Raw genomic sequence first — 20545 nt, 5'->3', positions numbered from 1 at the left:
AAAGAGGACAGGAAGAGCTGTTCTCTGTACAGGCAGTCTGAGGGTCAGTGAAGGTTACAGTTATACTAAAGGACAAAAATGAAAGGCCAGATGCTGCATACTCCCTTGCTCCATCAATGGCAGTGCAGATTCCATGTATCTGTCCCTCCATGCCCAAGTGACTGAGCAAAATTCTCTATGAATGTGCTGAATTTGAAATATAGGTTTTAACAATGAACACATCAGATTCCCTCTCTAGTACTTACTCTGATATTATCAGCACCAGTATTTCATGTGATACATGTGCTGGATGGCATAAGTCATAAAGAAACTGGGTAGGCAAATCTCCCTCTTGCACAAGGAAGCTCTAGGTCAAAAATTGAGAAGAGACCTTATCTAGCCATGGAGCTGACAGGGGCTGGAGGTTGTTGCATTTGTAACAAATCACATTTCATTCCTCTGCCTTTTCTTTTCAGAGGTGGAATGGTTCAGACCAGTGAACAGTATGAATTTGTGCACCATGCACTAAGTCTGTATGAAAGCCGACTTTCTGCAGAAGCTGTCCAGTGAAGACAAAGAGGCTGAAACCGAATGTCTCTCTCTTGAGGTAATTCGTTTCATTACCTACCAGCAGCTTCTTCAAGGAGTTTACTGCAGTGGGAAGAGCGGCTTTGAAGCCAGCTTCTGAAAGGACTGCGGACAGTTTGGCAAGAGTACAAAGATTGCTGGACCTTTACTGTATATGAATGTATTGTGAGCTTCCCAAAAATGATTTATAAAGAAGGTACTGTACTGAAACTACACATGGTTTTCACATATATATCTAAAGGTGGGTTAATTCTGTAATACTGGTATCTGCCGTATGGAATGTATGTGTGTGCTACTGCCGGAGTTGACTGGACATAGAAACTTCCACTGAAGAAATGTTTCTCAAGTGTATAAATGCTTTAACGTTTGCAAAATGTCTTGTGAATGGACTGTCAACTGTACTGTAAAGTGCTATTACTGATTATGTGGTGAGCTTGTTTCTTGGCCACATAATATCCTTGCTGCTAAAATTGCAAGTGTTCGATAATGGATTTAAAAGAAGAAAAAGAAGATGAGAGAAAAAATTTTAAGTCTTGTTTTTGAAAATATTCAAAAGCAGTTGATATTTTATATGGAAATATGTGTTCTTCATACTATTAACTATTAAATGTGTATTTACTGTAGGTCTTACAGAGCAGCTGCAGAGCACAATGTCTGTTATTCAGTGTGTATGTGTTTACCCTGTACTGTTGACTGTCCTAGAACATGCTTCTGCTACAGACCCGAATCCAGTGTATTTGTAAATTGTGTAAGTCATTTTACTTTCAAGTTCTAAAAGAAACTTTGTAGCATATACTAAATGGTAAGGATTTTAAATATTTGTCTGTCTTTTATTAATATGGAATTTTTTGCTTACACTCTTTATCTGCACTATCTCTTTCAGTAAGAGATAGATGCCTTTAGTGATATGGACTGTTCCATGACAGGTTATACAGGAATGAAAATGCTGCTATGACTGTTTCCTTACTGCTCAGTAAGAATTTGTTTTTCAGAGAAAAGCAAAGTTGGCATTATGACTTACAACACTGGGAGGTCTGTTCACAGGGTATGAGTTTTTAATGCAGTGATGTTGACTTTGCTTCATACTGCTAATAAATTACACTTGATATAAAATATTTACTGAAGTCTCTGTTTTTTTGCTTAGAGTAATTTGGCGCATACTATTGTACCCACAGAACAGGCAGAGTACAGTACAGTTTGGTTATACACATCATGGCTTCAGACCACTGGAGAGTAAATCCTACTGACACTGAGCAAACTGGATCACCTGGTGAAGGCACAATTGGCAGCACCTGATCCTCAGAGGAGTTTATATAAGACCCAGTACATACCTGAGAAACCTTTCTCCTCCACTCCTCCTTTTCCTCCCCATCTCTGCTTGGCTTTTTAGGACTTGTGGAGCTAGAAATACCAATATCAGGGTTTTGCTTGATTACAAATACTTACAAAAATGTGTACATGATCACTGGATAATACTTATTCAGCACCATCCAGATCACCTGAAGACTTGTAATATTTCACAGGCAATTAATTACACAAAAGTACCATCCCTTTTCTTTGGACTTTTAGCCTAAAGAGGTTCAACACCATCTCTTTATAGTGCCTCGTGTGTTTGCATTTTTCCAAAATAAAGCAGCTAGTAAACTGTGAAGAATCATATGAAACAACAAAGTGGTGTAAAACTCCCCAAAACAATTGAATAGAAGGAAGTGCTCGTCACTGACTTTTTCCCCCTGTGAAGGCACATTTCCTTCCTAGCCTTCGCTTCGCTTATCTGAGGTGGTTTTTTTTAAGAGAAGCATGGGCAGTTGCTAGAGGGAAAATGGAGTCTTTAATTCACGTCCTGGTTTTTACCTGTCTTGCCTTGATGTTCTCAGGTAAGTGTCTCTCCCCATCTCTCCTCCAGGGCAGCCGGGGACTTACAGAACAGAGTCACTTCTTTGCTTGAGCTCATACCGGAGGAATGGGGGGCAGGGCCAATGCAGCCAGTTCTGTTTAGGTTTCTCTTTCAACAATGGATATACCTCTTCTTGTATTTAAGATCTCCTGCTTGACAATACAGGAGATGAGCTTTGGAGTAATCTCTTCGAGGGGAAATTCCTATTTTTTATTTCTGCTTTATATAACTTCCAGAAACAGAAGTTTTCTGCAATGCTTAGTTGGAAACTACCTAGATCTGTAAAAACAGAGGAATGAAAAACCTCAACATAGTGAAATACGCATTGGTTTTAGCTGTGATTAATGAAATGTTATAACTATTAAAACATAACTGATAAAATGTTTGAGTAACTGAGAGTAGAGAAAGAGAAAAACTTAACTAAGATGGGGCAGAGAGGCTGCATTTGAAATATCCAGATCTGTGCACCATGACATGTACTTTTTTGTGCCCTGGTAACTTTGGAGCTTTTTGATAAATGAGTTGTTGTTGTGTTCATTTAAATGTTTTCTTTTGGCATTTATGTGTGGCGGAACAAAGAGCTGAGCTGATACAAATTAAGGGGGTCACAGAAGTAGCAGCTGGAGACATTGGAGTAAATCCTGTATGAGACGTACTTCCTATCCATAAAGAGCCTCCATTCCTATAAAGGCACGGGTACTGAGAGGCATTTTCTTATGTGTTTTCTTTACTTAGAGTTTTACTAAACCAATTTGCAGGCAGTAAATCATACCTCAAAAATACTGGACCATAAAACATAAAAAAGACTGAGAGATCTTGTAGATTAGTGTATGTTTTCAAGAGGGGAAAGTGAGGTATTTAAAATGGGTATCTTCAGCTATAAATTCTTGTATTTCCTTTATATTCAGTTCAGATTTTTCTTCATTTTTATATCTAATGAAGGTCAAGGTGACATTTGCCACAAGAGTTCACTTTTTGTGTCTTGACATTACTGTGAAATAGTGCTTGCATCATGTGGGCTGTACTTTTGGGTTCTTTCATATAGGTTCAACACATGGAAAGTTGAACATGTAGAAGGTGGGAAGGGAGATTTATTTGCTGATGTATTTTAAATCATCAAGAATTCACTTTTTGTTAAATAACCATATATAATCAATTGTATTTTCTGGAATTTTCCACTTCCAGAAGCGTTTCTGATCATCCATGTCCAGAGACAGCAGTGTCTTTCAGAAAGGAGAGGAGTCGTTATGGAAAGGTGCAATATGAGCAGCCCCAACCAGCAGTGGCAATGGATGGCTGATGACAGGCTCCTCCACGTGAAATCTGGACAGTGCCTGAGCATCTCCACACGCTCTGCGCTGTCGTCTCGCAGCATCATCGTCAATTGCTCCCAGGCAGTCAGGTGGACTTGCCACGAGGAAGATGGGCTCCTGAAGGTAGCCAACAGTTCACTCTTTCTTACCAAGCAAGGTCAGAAGGTAATGGCCAAGCAGAGTAAGAAATACCTTCATACATGGATGCAGCTTGAAGCCAGCGAGACAGGAAAGCCTGTCTATGTAAATCTGTGTTCAAAGCAAGGTGAGCTATTCCTTTGAAAAGATATCTTGGAAGTTGGTGAGTTTGGTGGAGTCACTGGCACAGGCTGCCCAGAAGGGTTGTGGATGCCCCATTCCTGGAGGTGTTCAAAGCCAGGTTGGATGGGGCCCTGGGCAGCCTGATCTGTTGGGTGGTAACTCTACTCACAGAAGGGAAGTTGGAACAGGCTGATCTTTAAGATCTCCTCCAACCTAAGCCATTCTGTGAAACTACAGTTCTGTGATAAGTTTAGGTAACAAAAATGTCTCTTCTGTGCTTACTCAAACATTAAGAATTATGGTGTTTGGTTCAAACATAAAAACATGTTTTCATAGTTAAAAAAAATCCCTATGCTTATACAGATTGACTCTACCCATGGATGGAACATCTATGAGAGCACTCAAAATCCTGAATGTAATCTTAGAAATTCTTGACATGGCACTTATATATGCATGGGCCTGTGCATATGCTTCTGGGTGCATTAGTACACCTGCATTACATATATTACATTTCTACAGCAAAAAGAAAAGGTTTTAATTTACTTAATAATGTTTTCCTTGATACCCTGTTGTCACTCGTTCATAACAATCCTCTCAGTAATCTACTTGCACACTTTGAAGTTGTTCTTTGTGGTAAATGAAGACAACATGCTCAGTTAAGCCTTTTAGTGGGAAACACACCATTTATTCTTATGTTTACATGGTTTTAAAAATGTTTCATGATTCAATACTTCTGCATCTGGCCAAGTTTTCAGAGCATTTAAAACAAATTCCTTGTCCTTTCTAACCCGAGAATGTTGGGGCACAGTTGATAGCTGAACCTCCCATTCCTTCTAAGGCTGGATACCAATTTTTTTCAGCCCACCATCTCCATTTGCAGGAACCCAGTCACAGCAACAGGACCACTCCATTTAGTGTAAGTCTGCATGGAAGACTTGCATAATCAAGAAATGGAAAATTGGCTGAGATGCAGTTCCAGCCTACCCATGTATTTAAAAGATTTAGAAGGCAAAATAATACGAAGTTCTGTGCACCTGTGAGTAGAGTGAGAGTGGCTTGTTTATTCAAATACACTGTGAGAAGTTAAGATGAAGTACCCAGGCTGTTATTTCTGCTGATAGCATTGTAAAGTGTTGCCTAGTAGGTTTAAGGTAAACTTGAATCCTTTTCTTATTCATCATCAGAGGAGGAGCAATTTAAGACCAATGAGTACTGAGCAAGACAGTTCTCCCAGTAAAGAAGCCTGATTCTCTGTACTAGTCTCACTGTATTAGTTATCTCCTTTTTGACAGCTCTTGCAAGCTGAGAAGTAAATTATACCTTGTGATCCACAATACCTAACTAAGAATTCCAAGTATTCAAGAGTAGAAGCAATGCAAAGAAATGCATTTTTTCAAATGAAGATATTAATAAGTACCACAAGGAAGAAAAACTAATGATGCCCACAGTGCTGATCTTGATGGTGGTATAAATATCAAAAATTTCAATGCTGAATTCTTAACATTACTCTTCTGAGCACATCTGTCTAAATTCAGCAAATCCCGCAGTGGATCAGCATAAAATAACATATTCAATCTATATTTAGATTAAGATAGTAAAAACTAAGCAGTCTTTGGGGCTGAAATGGCTGCATATTTTTCAACTCCTGACTAATACCATATTTGATTATAATTTTGTTTTCATAGTATTCATAAAAACCATTGATATTTTCACAAAGGAATAACCTACTGAACTGAATTCCAAATATCAGCTCAGATAAAGAACATGCTCCAAACCCAGCAACTGCAACTATCTTTGGTACTGGAGCTAATTCAAATGCCAAGTATGATTTGTTCTGAACTTAGGGAAATTCTGAGCTCAGATTTGGATTTCAAATCAGAAATTGACTGTGTTGGATATACAGTTTTTTCTACAGTCCTGACCAAAATGTGTAGAAATCCTAATCAGTTCACGTACGTATTCCAGATCTGTTCGGACATAGATTACTCTAAATCTAAGAGCAGACAGCCCACCACACACAAAACTACTGCTGATTCTGGCAGCTGGCTCAAATAGCAGACACAAAAAAGGGCCACAAGGTATCATCTCCCTTGAGGTGGTGGGACATCAGGTCTCATCACATTCATGAGGAGATTATGGGTGGAGATGCACGGACCCTTTAGATCTAAGGCTTTATTTTCACACACAGGCTCTTGGAGTCAAATTTCTTATGTCTGGGATCCAGTAAAAAGGAAGAGGGATTGGAAATGAGGAGGGAAACATGCAGGAGTTGCAGGGGTAGAAGGCAGCATGTTGAGGGACAGTGGTTGAAGAAATGGAGCATGCCTAGGCAGCGAGGTAGGGTGCTCACAAAAGAAGTAAATGTAGCTGCAAAACCCCAAACTGTGGTTACCAGGATTAAGCCCTATTCAGAAGAGAAGCTGACTCTGTTGAGGAGCATGGCTTCATTACTTACTGTTGTACAACAGTACCTTTTTATCTCTTGCTTTGTTTACAGGCTAACACTGACAAAACATCAGATATTATACATAAGCAAAATGCTGACATGCCTTCTTTCACTGACTGTTACCTCCACAATCCTGCCTCCAGTCCTGTCCAAGCTTCTGGTTCTGTATCTTTGCTTCTTTATCACCTTCCTGTCACACTGGCTTCTCCCTTCCCATTATCCCATTTTCAGTTTGGCTACTCCATATATGAGCATGAGCGCATTGTGTTCACACTCCACTGCCAACACTCATGTCAGCGTCAGTGGTGAGATGGGTTGGACAGCAGGGCAGTGTACATTCAGGGAATACTCTGAACCAGGCAAGCAACGTGGTAAGGAAAGATAAGTGCATCATCCCGCTGATCTTCTTGGGAAAGGGAAAGAACACCAAAGAAAGGTGGGAAAAGTGCAGGAAAAGCTTCCACTCTCTCCCAAATTTGTAATCATATTAATATGATTCCCACCACAGTGTTGGTAATAACCACAGCAATCCATCCACAGGTTCCTAACAGGTTGGATTTTATTGTGTGTTCCCACAACAAAATAGACCAGAAAGAGTCATTATTTTCACTTTACTTTTGGATAGACTCAAACTTTTTTCCTAAAAAGCCATTCAGCCAAACCTGTTTTGATCTCCTTTAACTATTATATTACAGGATTCAGTAAGCAGAAGAGCTTGATTAGAAAATACTACAGTGAAACACACTCCTTTCTTCAAGCTTCAGCCTTCAACTAGAGGCTGACAACCTGTGACCCTTAGATGGAAATAACTTGTGTCTCAGGTGCCATAGGGCATTTCAGATTGCAGGAAGTATCGACATTTAGGCAACCAAGTCCTAAGTGTCTACACAGCAGATACCTTTCTAAGCTCTCTTCAGTAGAGGCCTATGGAGTTAATAAGGCCTGGATACCTTTCAGTGACCAAAAATCCACTTCAGGGTGAGCCGGGGCTATCTGGAGTGTCAGAAGCAGGGCTGATAGAGCTACGGCATTATCACCATTGTTATCTGGGATCTTCCATTCGCACTGGTGCTGAAAGAGCTTCCAAGTGACTACTTCAGCATTTCAAAACCCAGCAAGTCCAGGAGATATCCATCCTCTCTGGCATGAAAAACAAGCCTCTGCTGTAACCTCTACAGCATTTCAAGTAAATAAGACATGTTTCTGAAATGGCAAACATTTTGCAGTATTCAAAAGCATGGAGAAAAAAGACAATTTAGCAATTTTGTTATTCTGTCATATTCCTACAAGCAATCTTTTTTTTTCTTTTCTTTTTTAAGTCTTTCTTCTTGCAGTTTCTTAACAAGTACTTGGTAGGCAACCAGAAAGAGAATTAATTTTCCTGCATGTACAGAGATTATAAAACCTCTCCTTTAAGTGTAAATCTTGCTGTCAGCAAGTTAGATGCAGCCTCACACAGCATTTTTTCTTATACAACAGATAACTGAATCACTTGTGTTTCACTAGCAATGCAGCCTCTGTGTTCTGAAGCTGTGTGTTACGGGGGCAGGCAGGTTGATCCAATGCAAGCAGCAGCAGCAAGCTACCCCATGCTGGCTTGCCCAGGCTTGAAGGCACTGCTATAGGGTTCCCAGTGCTTGACAAGGAACCAGCAATATTCACACAGTGCTTTGCTCAGCATACATGCAGAACTGATGGATTTCTTTTGCTTGTAAGTGGCCTGCTGCTGTGCAGATGGATGCAGTCTGCAGTACACCCCATGGATGAAATATGCACTTAGTCATAGTGTCATCATTTCTCCTGGGTGTGCTACCGATGATTACAATGGTATGTTCACACACTGTACATCATTCAGCCACTACTGATCAGTGTCACTGTCAGTTCTGCAGTTCTGTTCCCATGACTGATTTCCAAAGAGAATGCTAGAACAACGTTAAACACTTATGAGAAATCCCAGTGGTGCAATTCCTGTGTACTTAGCTGATATCCAGATAGGAGGTGAGCTTTTTTCTGGCTTTTAAGGGATGCAAATTTGGAATTCAAGTAATATAGAAATCTGTTTATTGGAGTCTTATAGTCAAGAGTTTTCTAAGTGCCTGCAACTAAGATACGTAAGGGCCCTTACACTAGGACCCTAGTATCTTTCCTTACAGAATTTAAACCCGGATCACAATATGCTTGAAGAGCAGGCAGACCTGGACACTTATAGTCCAGCACTGCATACATGAAAAGTGCTGGTACACATGCCCCAATTTCCATTACAGCCTATTGATAGACACAAGTTATTTCCATCTAAGGGTCACAGGTTGTCAGCCTCTAGTTGGAGGCTGAAGCTTGAAGAAAGGAGCCAGGTAGGGCAGTGACCGAGTGCCCCTTCCTAGTACCTCCCCAGGCTGGTGGCACAGCTCTGAGGACCAGGCATTTTCCTGGCAGTGGTGTTGGTCTCTCGCTTCAGCTCCTGCACCAGGAGAACTGCTCAGGGGTGCTGGGTCTCACATATGCTCTTGGCAGAACCACAGACCTTTTATGGAGTAGACACAATTGGCACTGGAATGTCGTTGTCTTCCTGTTGGAATAGCCGCTATTTGTCTGTAAACAAAACCGAGATATTTTTTTAATGTGCTTTTAAGTTGGGTGTGTGAATCTATATTTAGGAACCGAACTGAGTGGCCTTTTCTTCTAAGTGGCTGCTGACCACTCAGACGTCATTTCTGAAAGCTATCTTCCTATCAGCAGCCTACTCCCTGCAGAAGCTGGAGATATTTGAGAGGCAAAGAGCCAGCAGGCTTAATCCTATCCAAGTCATCAGTGTTGGAACTTCTAGTTGCCTGCTGCAGGCTTTCAGAGACCCCTAACAGGAGATCCCCAGGAACAGAGTGACATGGACTTGTGACTAAGTTGGAACCTGAGTCAGCTGAAGGGTTTGCTTCAGCAGCTGAGTACAGCTGAGCATAGAGCTGCCCTTGCCAGACTCTTCTCTGACCTTTGGATGGGTACCAGGAAGGTTCATGATGCAGGACCACAGCAGACTTTGCACCATAGGCAGTCTGTAGGGGATTCTGCAGCACCAGCAGCATGAGGGTTGTCATTCAGTGTTGGAGCAAACCTGAGGGTTTCTTTCTAAAAGAAAGCAAAATGTCAAAGAAAGCACAGTGTTATGCTGTCAGGCATAAGAAACACTTGTATGAAAGTGTCACTTGCAAGGGTTTATAGTCTCACTTTTATTTCTGGATGCAAAGGAATGTAGTAAAACGTTTAGTTTTACTAAATGAACATGTTGACATTCATGTTTGCACATATATCAAAAATAAAAGAACCCCAAGAAAACGTAATATTGACTTAATGGAAACTCACCCATTGATTCTTTGGGTAAAGAGGTAATCACATGTTGGCCTCTGAAGACATCGTAATTGCACACCAAGTAATTACATTTGGAAGCTTCTGCTGCAATTTAACTCGGTCATTTTTTTTAACAGGGCTTGTGAGCTAAAATTATTATGAATGGCAACCAGCCCAGTGGCTCAGCAGCAAAACAAGGTTCTGTCATGTTGTAGACCCCAGTTCAAGGACAGACAAAGTGTCTTGGGCATTGGGCCAACACACACTAGTTGTACTCCAGCAATGGCAGGGCAGCTTTGTGTGAGGAGAAGGGGCCAGTGGGTAATTTCAATCACTTAGCTGAAACGTGATGCTACCAGATGTAGAGGCCACCACAGATTGAACCCTGCCCTCGCAGCCACAAAGAAAGGATATTAAATACATACCAATTGGGAGGAAGAGCCATGAAAATGTGGAGGAAAAATGTGTAGTAAAATCTTTCCTGCACTCTAATTGCAACTTTGGCATTCTCTGAAGGATACGTGACTAAAAAAGCAAACCCAGAGTTATATTTGCAGACGCTTTAGTTAAATGATACCATTGTTAACTGAACCTTGGAAAGAGAGTAGTCAGGGGTTAGCGTGGTGCCTATATAGGATGTATTTAAAATGGCAAGAGGAGCATCCCACATGGGCACATGGAACTTTATTACCACGCACAGAGTCATAATTTGCATTTATACCAATAAAAGGCAGATGAGAATCCGTACTTTATACACTGGGCTTCTTATTGACTGTATAAAGCTGAATTCATGCAGCTTGACAAAACATGTAAGTGAAAAAGCTATGAGTGAAAACACTGTGTTGTTAATGACAAACAAAGCCTTTCTCTACACTTTGGAACCGGTGAGGAATTGCATTTAAAATGAATGGTATGAAAGTTCATGGATATTTTGTGCAAACTTCGATGTTGATGCAAAATAATGTTTGAGCTGAAAGCAAAAACTCCAGAACTGACAGGTGCACTTCAAATACTTAGAAGCCATAACAGCCATATTTATTGGCATCTACGGAACTGATTATAAAAATGTAGAGCTCCTTTTAATCACTTTCCTTTATTTATCTTAGATCTCCAGGATGCAGACACTTTTATATGGAGTACTACAACTACATCCTCCCCTTTAAACACTACTACCTCTAGGCCTGACAATCTGCCGACGAGTAGTAGCACACAGATGTCCATCAGAAACGTGACTGAACATTTCACCAAAAACTTCATTGAAAACCTCTACTTGGACTTGAAAACTGCAGTAACAGAGAAACCCACAGTCTCAAGCACTCCTCCGCAATACTCCAGCACTACGGAGGAGGTAAGGCAGATTATTGATTGATTTTTATTAAGCCTGCTCCACTCTGTGGAGCCTGAGAGCTATTACAGGTGGATGTTTCACAGACTAAAAAAAGCCAACTGCAGGACTGAGCTTTGTTCTTTATTTTGATTGGGGTTCTTTGTTCACGCTGATAGTTCCCTTTGCTAGAAGTACATCTGCAGAAAAAATCTGCCTCTTCCGTACAGCACAATCGTGGTGCACACAGTGCTTTGGGAAAAGCTCTAAGCTACAGGAAAAATGTTCAGGATACGTGAGTAGCAATGGAATGCTCGTGGATGTGGCAGGAGACACGGGAGCTGGGGTATCCGTTCCCAGCAACTCAGCCTCTGCCACAGGTTTGTTGCATGATGCGAGGGTCTTGCTCTAACTGCGCTCTAAGAAACAGTGTGTTTATGAGCTCTTTTAGGATATTTGAGTTCTAAAATTGCATGCGTGGTTTATAGACTAAAGCAAGTAAAAACTCTGTGTTCTTACTTGCATTATGAGGAACCCTGCCCTTGACCCTGGTCAGTTTATCTGCTCGCTGATAAGAGGGAAGACACACATCTGCTTCTTCATCTATGTGCTGTTGCAGTCCAAACAGCTCTGGCAGAGAAGGGGAATGCAGGCGCCAGCCCCATACACAGAAGAAGCTAACAATGAGCATTCAGTACCACCAGTCTTCTGTTTTTGTGTGGGCAAGCAACAATTAAGTAATTTGAGAGCAAATCTGGCATCATTGTTGGCAAAATGTCCACAGTTAGACCTAAAGCACTCAGGAGATTGGTCACCATTTTGCTATCAATATATAGGGATTAGAGCTCAAAATCCCTAAATCCCCTGGCTTTTTGTTCAGGAGAGTGCACTGCACTCTATTTATTGGGGTGGATGAATGTGTTTCAGCTATTACTTTCAGTGTCAGTGTTACTGTAGATGACAGAAAGAACAACAGGAGCTTCTACACATCCTGATTATTTTAAGGAAATCCCGTACAATCTGGTTTGAACATCACTACAGACTGTTTCAGACAGGGAGAAAGTAGAAGCATCACCCAGAACAATGTTGACACAAATTACTGACTTCAGGGTTTATGGACCCTGTCAATACTATTCTAGTCCTGGCCACAAGGGACTGAGCTGATGATGGATGTGCCGCACCCTAGTCCAGAGGTGATGGATGGTTCTTTCAAAATGTCATTATTTGGGGTTGGTGCAGGCAGGCTGAGCTAATTACCCCATGTTCTCTGCTCATATGTGCCTCCTGCACAGAATACTTGCCTCTTCTAAATGGAAATGTCCTGTGGAACCAGGTATTACCCAAATAGCCTCCAACACTCCTATTGAATAGCCCCATCAGTGCTACAGGGAAGGCACTGTTTGATTTGAAGCTGTCACCTCCTCTCTTCATTCACTTGGTTTGCATTGAGCAAGATGCTTAGGTCAAAGCCTTCAAACCAGATTCCTGAAGATAACCATGAAAAAAATTCATGTGTCCTTTGAAATGTCCAGCCATATCTAACCACTTGAACCCACATACTACATTTTGGACATACAAACTTAACTTTTTCTGGCCTCCATCTTTCAGCTTTCTTGTCCTTAGAGTGAAATTTAAAACATTTTTGTCAAACCAGCAGACATATTTAAAAGATAATTGGAGTTAACGTGATACTTTGAAAACATGCCGAGTAATTGCTATCAGGAAGACAATACCTTCTATGAACTGCATCTGCCCCAGGCCAGGTCCTCTTGTTTGTAAAATTAAAGCCTTGATGTTATTTGGCTGTGATAGTGCCTACTGGAAGGAGGGGGGAGGGGAGGTGGATGACAATGGCAACATTTTAATCAAACAAAATATTTAGTTTAGAGCAGCCTTGAATTTCAAGTAAAACTGCAGCTCGCACTTTCAAGCCACAACAAAAGCTATGCAAAGCCCATTTCCTCTTGATTAGAGAGACAGAGGTTGGTGTAAAAAAATATAATAATAATTAAAAAAAAAAAAAAAAGTCAGGAAACCTTGGGAAAGTGTCTGAAAGAGACTTTGGAGCCTGCTATTAGAGACACATCCGGCCACTCCCAAAAGTCACTTCCAGTTCTCTTTTTTTTTTCCTTTCTTTTTAATTAGTTTCTTGGCTTACCACACAGATCAGTGAGTGTTAAAGACTGCATGACTACTGATTTGCTAAAAGCCCATTTATTCAGTACCACTCTGGAAATAATTATGTCGACTATTCTATACACTTATATTAACACCAGTGAATGATTGCTCCCTCCTGCTTTACTCCAGTGTTGGCATAGACATCTGTGGTAGACATGACTTCTGAAGCAGCTTTGTATGATGTATAGAAAGAAGTCCCACAAGCCATAAACCTGTACTTTCTTACTAATACAACTAGAACAGGTTAAGGATTTCACATGGCAAGAGCAATAAAGTAAAGAGTTTCTAATTTTGGTGCAATGGTGAGAAGCATTAACATGACTTTTCTCCATGCATTATCTTACGTTAGCTGGAAAAGACAGACATTTCCAAGGATCTTTAAATTTCACTTTTGATAAATTACATTGATAATAAGTTACATTAAGTTATATTTATAATCAATATATATTTATAACATCAAGTAAGATTATTGATCCTAAAGTTATTGATCATCATAAGTCTGCAGCATAAAGTTCAACACTGTCTGTGCCAGGTCCCTAAGACCATGCATGGAGCTGCACTGGGGCAGACAAAGGTTTCCACAAGCACAGGTCACCACCCACCAGTGCTAAAACCTTTGGTTTCCCAGTGCAAGCTAAGGTTTTTCAGATATCTGCACTGTGTTTGACAGGTGAATGCCGCCCAAAATGCTACAGGAGCGGTTGTTCTGAAAGGCAGACTGATGTTTTTAAATGGCAGCACCTTTTTCTCCCTGAATATCAACACAGGGCAAAAGTGAAACAGGGATGAACTTGCTTGAGCTGCTGCTTTTGGAAGTTAAAACCATGTATGCATGTACAGAAAGATGCACAGAAGCGCCACTTCCATCTGAAAAACACGTTGATTTCGTCCCCCTTTATGCAACCACAAATTTACCCGATGGCTTCTAGGTTATTGCCCATTTGAGTATCTGACAGACCAGAACAATTTTAACAGAGATTCTTCTCCCTCACCCCACCCCACATCTGCACAGACATGAGTTTTAAGAGGCTGAAAACTTAAATGAAAGGAAATGGGTGTGTGTGACAGAAGCGGAGAGCTGTGTTGCAGCTATAGTTGAATTCAGAGTTGCTCATGGCCTGTTTTGTGCTTTCTTTAAACATGGTGTCTTTTTTGCTTTCTCTGGTGTGTAATTTTAGCTTGGGAGTTATTCTGGGAAATATTTCAAGGACAGGCGTTGATGCAAAGCAAAACAAAAAGCTTGGCCCTTGATACACGGGCTGCTCCTCTGTCTGAATATGGGACTAAAGGCAGAAGGTTGGTGGAGGCTCTGCTGGAGCCCTCCTGGACTCGTGATTCCTTGCCATAGTGCTGAGGGATGAGGGAGGCCTTGGAGGTACACGGTGCACCCTGTGCACCCCTGAGGCTGTCCTCAAGGCAGACAGTGGGGATTAGCTGTGAAGGAAGGGAGTTTTTGGGATGGCTGAGATCTAAAGGAGACAAGGCAGTCATGCAGAGAGGTGGGCGTGAGGGGCAGGTGAGGTGAGGAGGGCAGGAAAACCCACGCGAGGGGCCCGAAGGAGCGGGAGCCCCGTGGGGAAGGGGACAAGGGAGGAAGCAGCGAGGAAGGAAAGGAGGTAGGATGGCAGAGGGGGCCGAGGGGAAAGTGAAGGGAGAGGAGCCGGGGACCAGGGGGAGGGAAGGGCTCAGGGGCGGCGTCCCGGGATCCACCGTCGAGGACGACCCGCGCCCCCCGCGCCGTCCGTCATGGGTCCCGGGACGCCGCCCCCGCATCGAGCAGCGAGGAAATCGCCTTTTGATTGCGGAAGTCCGCGGAAAGGGCTCCAGCGGAGTCAGCCCGGGTCAGAATGGCAGCGTGGGAAGCGGCGGCCGCCTCCCCCGCCTCCTCCGCCCCCCGCTCCTCCTCGGCCGCCGGGCAGCCCCCGCTCACCCCCCGCCGCCGCCGTCCCCCCCACCACCACCCCCGGCGGCCGCAGGGAGGCGGCGAGGCGCCCGGGGCAGCCCCGATCGCATGCAGCAAGCGGGCGGCCCGGCGGAGGGCTGGCTGGGCGGCCGCCGCGGGGAGCCAGCCCGGCGGGGAGCGCGGCCGGGGGGCGCCCCCAGGGTCCGCGGGCCGCTCGCCTTCTTCATCCTCCCCCCTCCCCGCGAGGGGTTCCGCGGATAAAAGCGGGTGGCGATGCTGAGTTATGGAGCGGGACTTGCCCTGTGCACGGTGCTGGCGCTCAGCGAGGTGAGGAGGGCAGCGCAGGTGGGTTTGCCCCCGAGGTAGCGGTAGCGGGGCCAGCAGTGCGGGGCTGCTGGGCTGCCGGCGGGGGTCGCAGCGCTCTGCCCGCTCTCTCCGCAGGCCGCGCTCGGGGAGGCTGCGGGATGCAGCGCCAACCTGACGGAGCGACGCGTGGCCGCGCGGAGCGCCTGGCTGAGCTGGAGCGCAGCGGCTCACGCCTGCAACTACAGCGTGACGGGACGCTCCGAGGATGGACGACACGCCGGTTGTCGGCCCGACAGCGCCGGGAACGGTTCCTACGGCTGCACCGTGCGGGACTTGGAAGCCGGGACGTGGTACCACCTCCGCATCGAGCCGCTCGCCGACGGGGAGGCCGCCAATGTCACCCTGCAGACAGGTAATGCGTGCGTGTGTTTGTGTGTGCATGTGAACAACGCAGCAACCAACTGCAGTGGCAGAACGGGACTCTTTCTGTGTGTATCTGTGTTTTTTAAGGGTGATGGTGGCCAGTCCAGCCTCTCACAGGTGCTAACACAAGCCTCGAAACGGAGATGTCTTAAATAAGGTCCGTCGTTAAATGCCTTCCTGATTTAGTCTTAAAATCTTAGCATCAGAGAGGTGTTTTAGTATCTTTATCGTTGAAGGTTATGGCAGCTAAGCACTTAGCAGTTGCTTGAACACTTTGCAGCTGCTTGTTCACCTCTTTTACTGTCAGACTCTTTTCCCTGCAGTAGCACTGGAACAGGCTGCCCAGGGAGGTGGTGGAGTCTCCTTCTCTGGAGATATTCAAGACCCAACTGGACACCTACCTGTGCGACGTGGTGTAGGGAGCCTGCTTTGGCAGGGGTTGGACTAGATGATCTCTGGAGGTCCCTTCCAACCCCTACAATTCTGTGATTCTGTGAACTCTACAAATACAGTAAATACCTTCCATCCATTTGCCTTGGTAGCTGAAGCTTAAAAAAGTCTAGTGGCAAGTCTCCTGGTGTGGTTGGTATACATTAAGCACAAGTAGTGTCTCTTGGTAAAAGCAAGAAGTACTTTATATTCAGGCAGTGGTTTAGGTCTATATCATGTACAATTCCAACTCTTTCTAGGACTGATAACTTGTAATTTAAAACTGAAAGAATAAATCATCCATTATCAAGGTGACAGGTATGAAACACCATCAGTGCCAGGTACTAGAGCTCTAAGAAGGGACACTTGAGATGAGGTAGAAGAAAAGATAGCACTTTAATTCACATTCTGGTTAATGCATAATTGTTTACTCAGTAGTTTGTATATGTCACTTGTGCCTTTTTATCAGTAAATGAGTTTTGCAAGACTGTGAGATGATAAAAGTGACCAATGCAACTTCTGATTGTAGCTATGGTGTATCAGCAATATGTGTAGCTGATGTCAGAGTGAAAAGACTGATTACAGTTCAAGCTGAAATGCTACAAATTAGCTGACAGTATTTGAAGTGTGTTTTCTGTTTGGACTGCAAAGGAGAGATTTATCAAAAGTATGAAATAAGAATAGAGGAGATGTGGTTTCCTTCCAGTTTAGCTGGTCAGTTTGCTCCATGGTTTCTCACATCTGTTAATTCAGTTGCATCTCTTGCGTTGCTTGATAGTGTTTAAAATATGGATGTAGCTCCAGAATTTAAATAATATGTAGGGTTTGTTATACCCCCCATCAACCTTATGTTGTATTGCCTATACTGTGCATTTCAGTGCAGAATGAGGTTCAGTTCTGTATTCCACTGTGTGTTTCCACTAGGGGCAGCATTTAAAGCCAGTTTTCTGGAAGCTTTCTTCACCTGTACCATCCCAAGTTGGTGTCAGTGCTTTCGGTTTATGGTATATGTTCCTGGAAACTATCTGATGGATATGGAAGTATGAGCAATATTTTCAACCATATTGTAAACAAAATTCCCACTGACTTGAATGGTGGCGGAACTGAGCTATCATGAGCCATCTAAAAAAATGATGTGTGACCTTGCTACTCAGTGAGGTTCCCTTCCTGAGCAGTACATCTAAGAAAGCTGTCCTTTGGAGGTGCCCAGCTTTCTCCACTGACCGTAAAAAGAGCTTAAATTAAATTAGGAACCTGACATTTAGATAGTTGAAGTAAGAGGAATCATATCTCATATGTTTACTTTGGCAAAATTTGAATGCCTTTATTACCTTGATACAATAAATGAAGACAGAGAAATTTGTAGATTAACGTATTGACATAATTCAGGAACTTTAACTTTTTCTCCATATCCAGTCCTATTACAATTTTTATGTACTCATTCCTGTTGGGATTTTGCTTCTTCATCACATTTGTTATACACAGTGCTGGAGCAGCTAAGCCTGCAACATCCAAAATACTTTATCAAATTGTGATTGTGATATGTTGCTTATAGTGAAAGTGATGAATAAGGCATAGCATAGTTGCAGTTATCATGTAAATGATTGGAGAGGATCAGTTCCTTAACTGAATTTAGCCTTATCTATCTTTAATTTTACAATAAGATGGTCATTACGACGTATTATGACTGTGCTATGTATAAGTCTGATATTCTGATAGAATAAGCATATAGCTCACCAAGACTATATAAGCTCTCATGAAATACCTTAGTGAATCTATGAGTAGAGCAGCAGCTTCCATACAATATCTGAATGCATATATCTGATACCCAGCAACTAAGAGTAGTGATGCAGTAAAGCACACTAGTCCACTGAGGCAGAGTCCTTTAAATCTATTTACTCAATGAAAATTTTAGCTACAGATTATTTAAATGGCAAGTACTTAATCCTCTAAAAGAGAACTAAAATAGATCCTTTAAAAAATGGTGGCAAGTGCAATCACACATTGTGTAAGCCTGGTATACACAGACATGCTAACTCATATGCAGTGTTGGCCACTGTGCTATTTGATAGAATGGGAAATGAAGAAAGGGCACTGCAATTACATTTTTCACTGAGAACCTGAATTTACAGATGTGAGAGGATGTGATTCTGAGTATTTAGTTAATATAAGGTTAATATTTACCATTTGTTGCATGGTTTAGTGTACATAAAGCTATATAAAACAACATATAAAACAGTGTAACTAGTTGGCATGTTTGACATTCTGATGTTGAGACAATGTATGCACCTGTTGGTACATTCTTGTTTTCTTTATTGATCTCAGTAGAACTCCATCACTAAGAGCTACTGTATGACAAAAGATGGTATTATGCCTTTGTTGATTTCAAAGAAAATACATTTTACACCCTCAATTCTCCAGATGTCTGAGCAATTGCATTGCTATGTATTTTGTTAGTATGTCTTCAGGAAATGGCGGTAGGTTTCTTTAAGCAATTAAAAGCAGTAGTGTATGGTGAGATTCTAATTTATAGTTAATCTGATGAATTTTGATTCTGAATTGAAATTCAGAAGTAAAATGTCTTTGGAGCCACAAGAAACAACTGGAGAATTTCCTTCCTTTCAAATAAATCTTCTAAAATAAGCTTAGAGATAAGATTTTCGACTTTTTTTTTTTTTTTTTTTTTTTACAAAATTATTACAATGATGTATTTTGTTTCTCTTTAATCCGTCTTACCTGTACTGAAAGAACTAACAGGTAAATAAACATTTGTCCAAACAAATTGCTAAATATTTGAATAAAAAGAGGTTAAAAATTGTTATCATCTAAGAAACAGACCAGCAAAGTATTTTTCCATTGTGACGCCCAGCTGTAAAAGCCAGAAGCAGAGCTTGGCCATGTGTTCATCAATTTCAAATCATTTGGGATAAATCTGATTTATTAGCTATGTGTAAGAACAACTGCTGTGACATGGCTCCAACTATAGGCTGTATAATCCTATAATCCTTAATCAACCATAATGGTGGTGATCATTGTCTCAAAAGGTAGAGTGCAAAAAACACCCAAGAGCAGTGTAGGTTGTTCTGAAGATTTGATGTTGCGTGTCAGCCAAAAGAAATGGGCATTTGCACTTAATAACAGTGAAATGAAACCTTTCTGCTTAATCTTCAGAACAAATCTTGGAAAGTAGGTAATATTTACCCTTTTCTAAAAAGGGATAACTAGAAAAAAGCAAATGATTTGGTAGGAAGAGAGCTGAGAATGGAAGTCAGGAATTCCCCATCCTCAGTCCTAAGCACTCACTTATCTCAGTTACTTATTTCTTTTTTCTCCTGCATATTGCAGGGGTAATTTTGTGCTTACAGAATGGATCTGCGAGTCACGTCATGGGGACTTGATGAAACTATATCAATTGTTTCTATAAAATATGTTTATAGCAGCAATGTCCTCAAAGCAGATTCTCAGAAGTTAAAATGAAGGTGTGATGTAATTCAAGCAACATCAAATCTTCTAGACTTTGTAGACCAAGAGACATTAATTCATATAGTATTAAATGGTACATAAAATATCTTTGAAAATATTTTATGTCTGTGATATATCACTGTTGTACTGTTGCCAGCAGAGAATTGTATAACAATGTAAATGGCCTTTTAAGTGTTTGTTTCCATCCAGGGCTCTTTCAGCCCAGGCACTTCCCAATCTCATTGTTCCTTTGTTCTAACGGATGTACAGAGCACTGAGTGTTTTGTTTTCTGGACCAGATAGATTAGATAAAGTCTGAATTTCTGAACTTCACCTTCTAGGCACGCAACTCTTTTTTTTTTTTTTTCCTCTTTTTTTCTTGATGCACCTTGGAAGGCAGATTGATTAGGATAGTATAAGCACTTCTAAAAATGTAGGAACTGTCTTGTAGTATTTGACAAATAATGTGGATTACAATTTTGATTACTTTTGCAGGACTAGTGACCAGTCTACCTTATCCTAACTTTGTCAGAGAGAGAGTTGAACTTCTTAACAATTAAAGCATGACTGTTTTCTGGTTATTGGCCAAATTAAAACTTTCTCAGCCATCTGTGTATCTGATCATACATAGCACTGGAATTTATTTCAGATTCCCCAAGTTTGACTTTTTCCGCTTAGAGCAATTGCCCTCAATCAA

The 20545-nt window shown here is 41.9% G+C and overlaps 2 protein-coding genes across 7 annotated transcripts in view; both read left to right on the top strand.

The window, feature by feature from the left end:
* Positions 1-1682, top strand: part of PTPRR (protein tyrosine phosphatase receptor type R) — a 139353-nt gene extending 137671 nt beyond the window's left edge. For all 3 annotated transcript variants that reach the window (XM_015855940.3, XM_085536816.1, XM_015855949.3), the window contains one exon: positions 456-1682. In XM_015855940.3, coding sequence (XP_015711426.1) covers positions 456-549 — 94 coding nt within the window. In that variant the 3' untranslated portion in view covers positions 550-1682. The remainder of the gene's footprint in view (positions 1-455) is intronic.
* Positions 1683-2304: 622 nt separating this feature from the next.
* Positions 2305-20545, top strand: part of PTPRB (protein tyrosine phosphatase receptor type B) — a 59110-nt gene continuing 40869 nt past the window's right edge. For 2 of the 4 annotated variants that reach the window (XM_015855961.3, XM_085536809.1), the window contains exons 1-4: positions 2305-2444; positions 3650-4042; positions 10930-11171; positions 15670-15946. In XM_015855961.3, the coding sequence (XP_015711447.2) occupies positions 2390-2444; positions 3650-4042; positions 10930-11171; positions 15670-15946 (967 nt within the window). In that variant the 5' untranslated portion in view covers positions 2305-2389. Of the gene's footprint in view, positions 2445-3649; positions 4043-10929; positions 11172-15330; positions 15574-15669; positions 15947-20545 lie in introns of those variants that run through there. The other 2 variants (XM_015855978.2, XM_015855969.2) reach the window with 2 other exon arrangements.

This window comes from Coturnix japonica, chromosome 1 (assembly GCF_054131305.1).
Source record: "Coturnix japonica strain WE chromosome 1, WE-NBRP24, whole genome shotgun sequence".
Classification (NCBI taxonomy): domain Eukaryota; kingdom Metazoa; phylum Chordata; class Aves; order Galliformes; family Phasianidae; genus Coturnix; species Coturnix japonica.
This window is presented reverse-complemented; position numbering and strand designations above follow the sequence as displayed.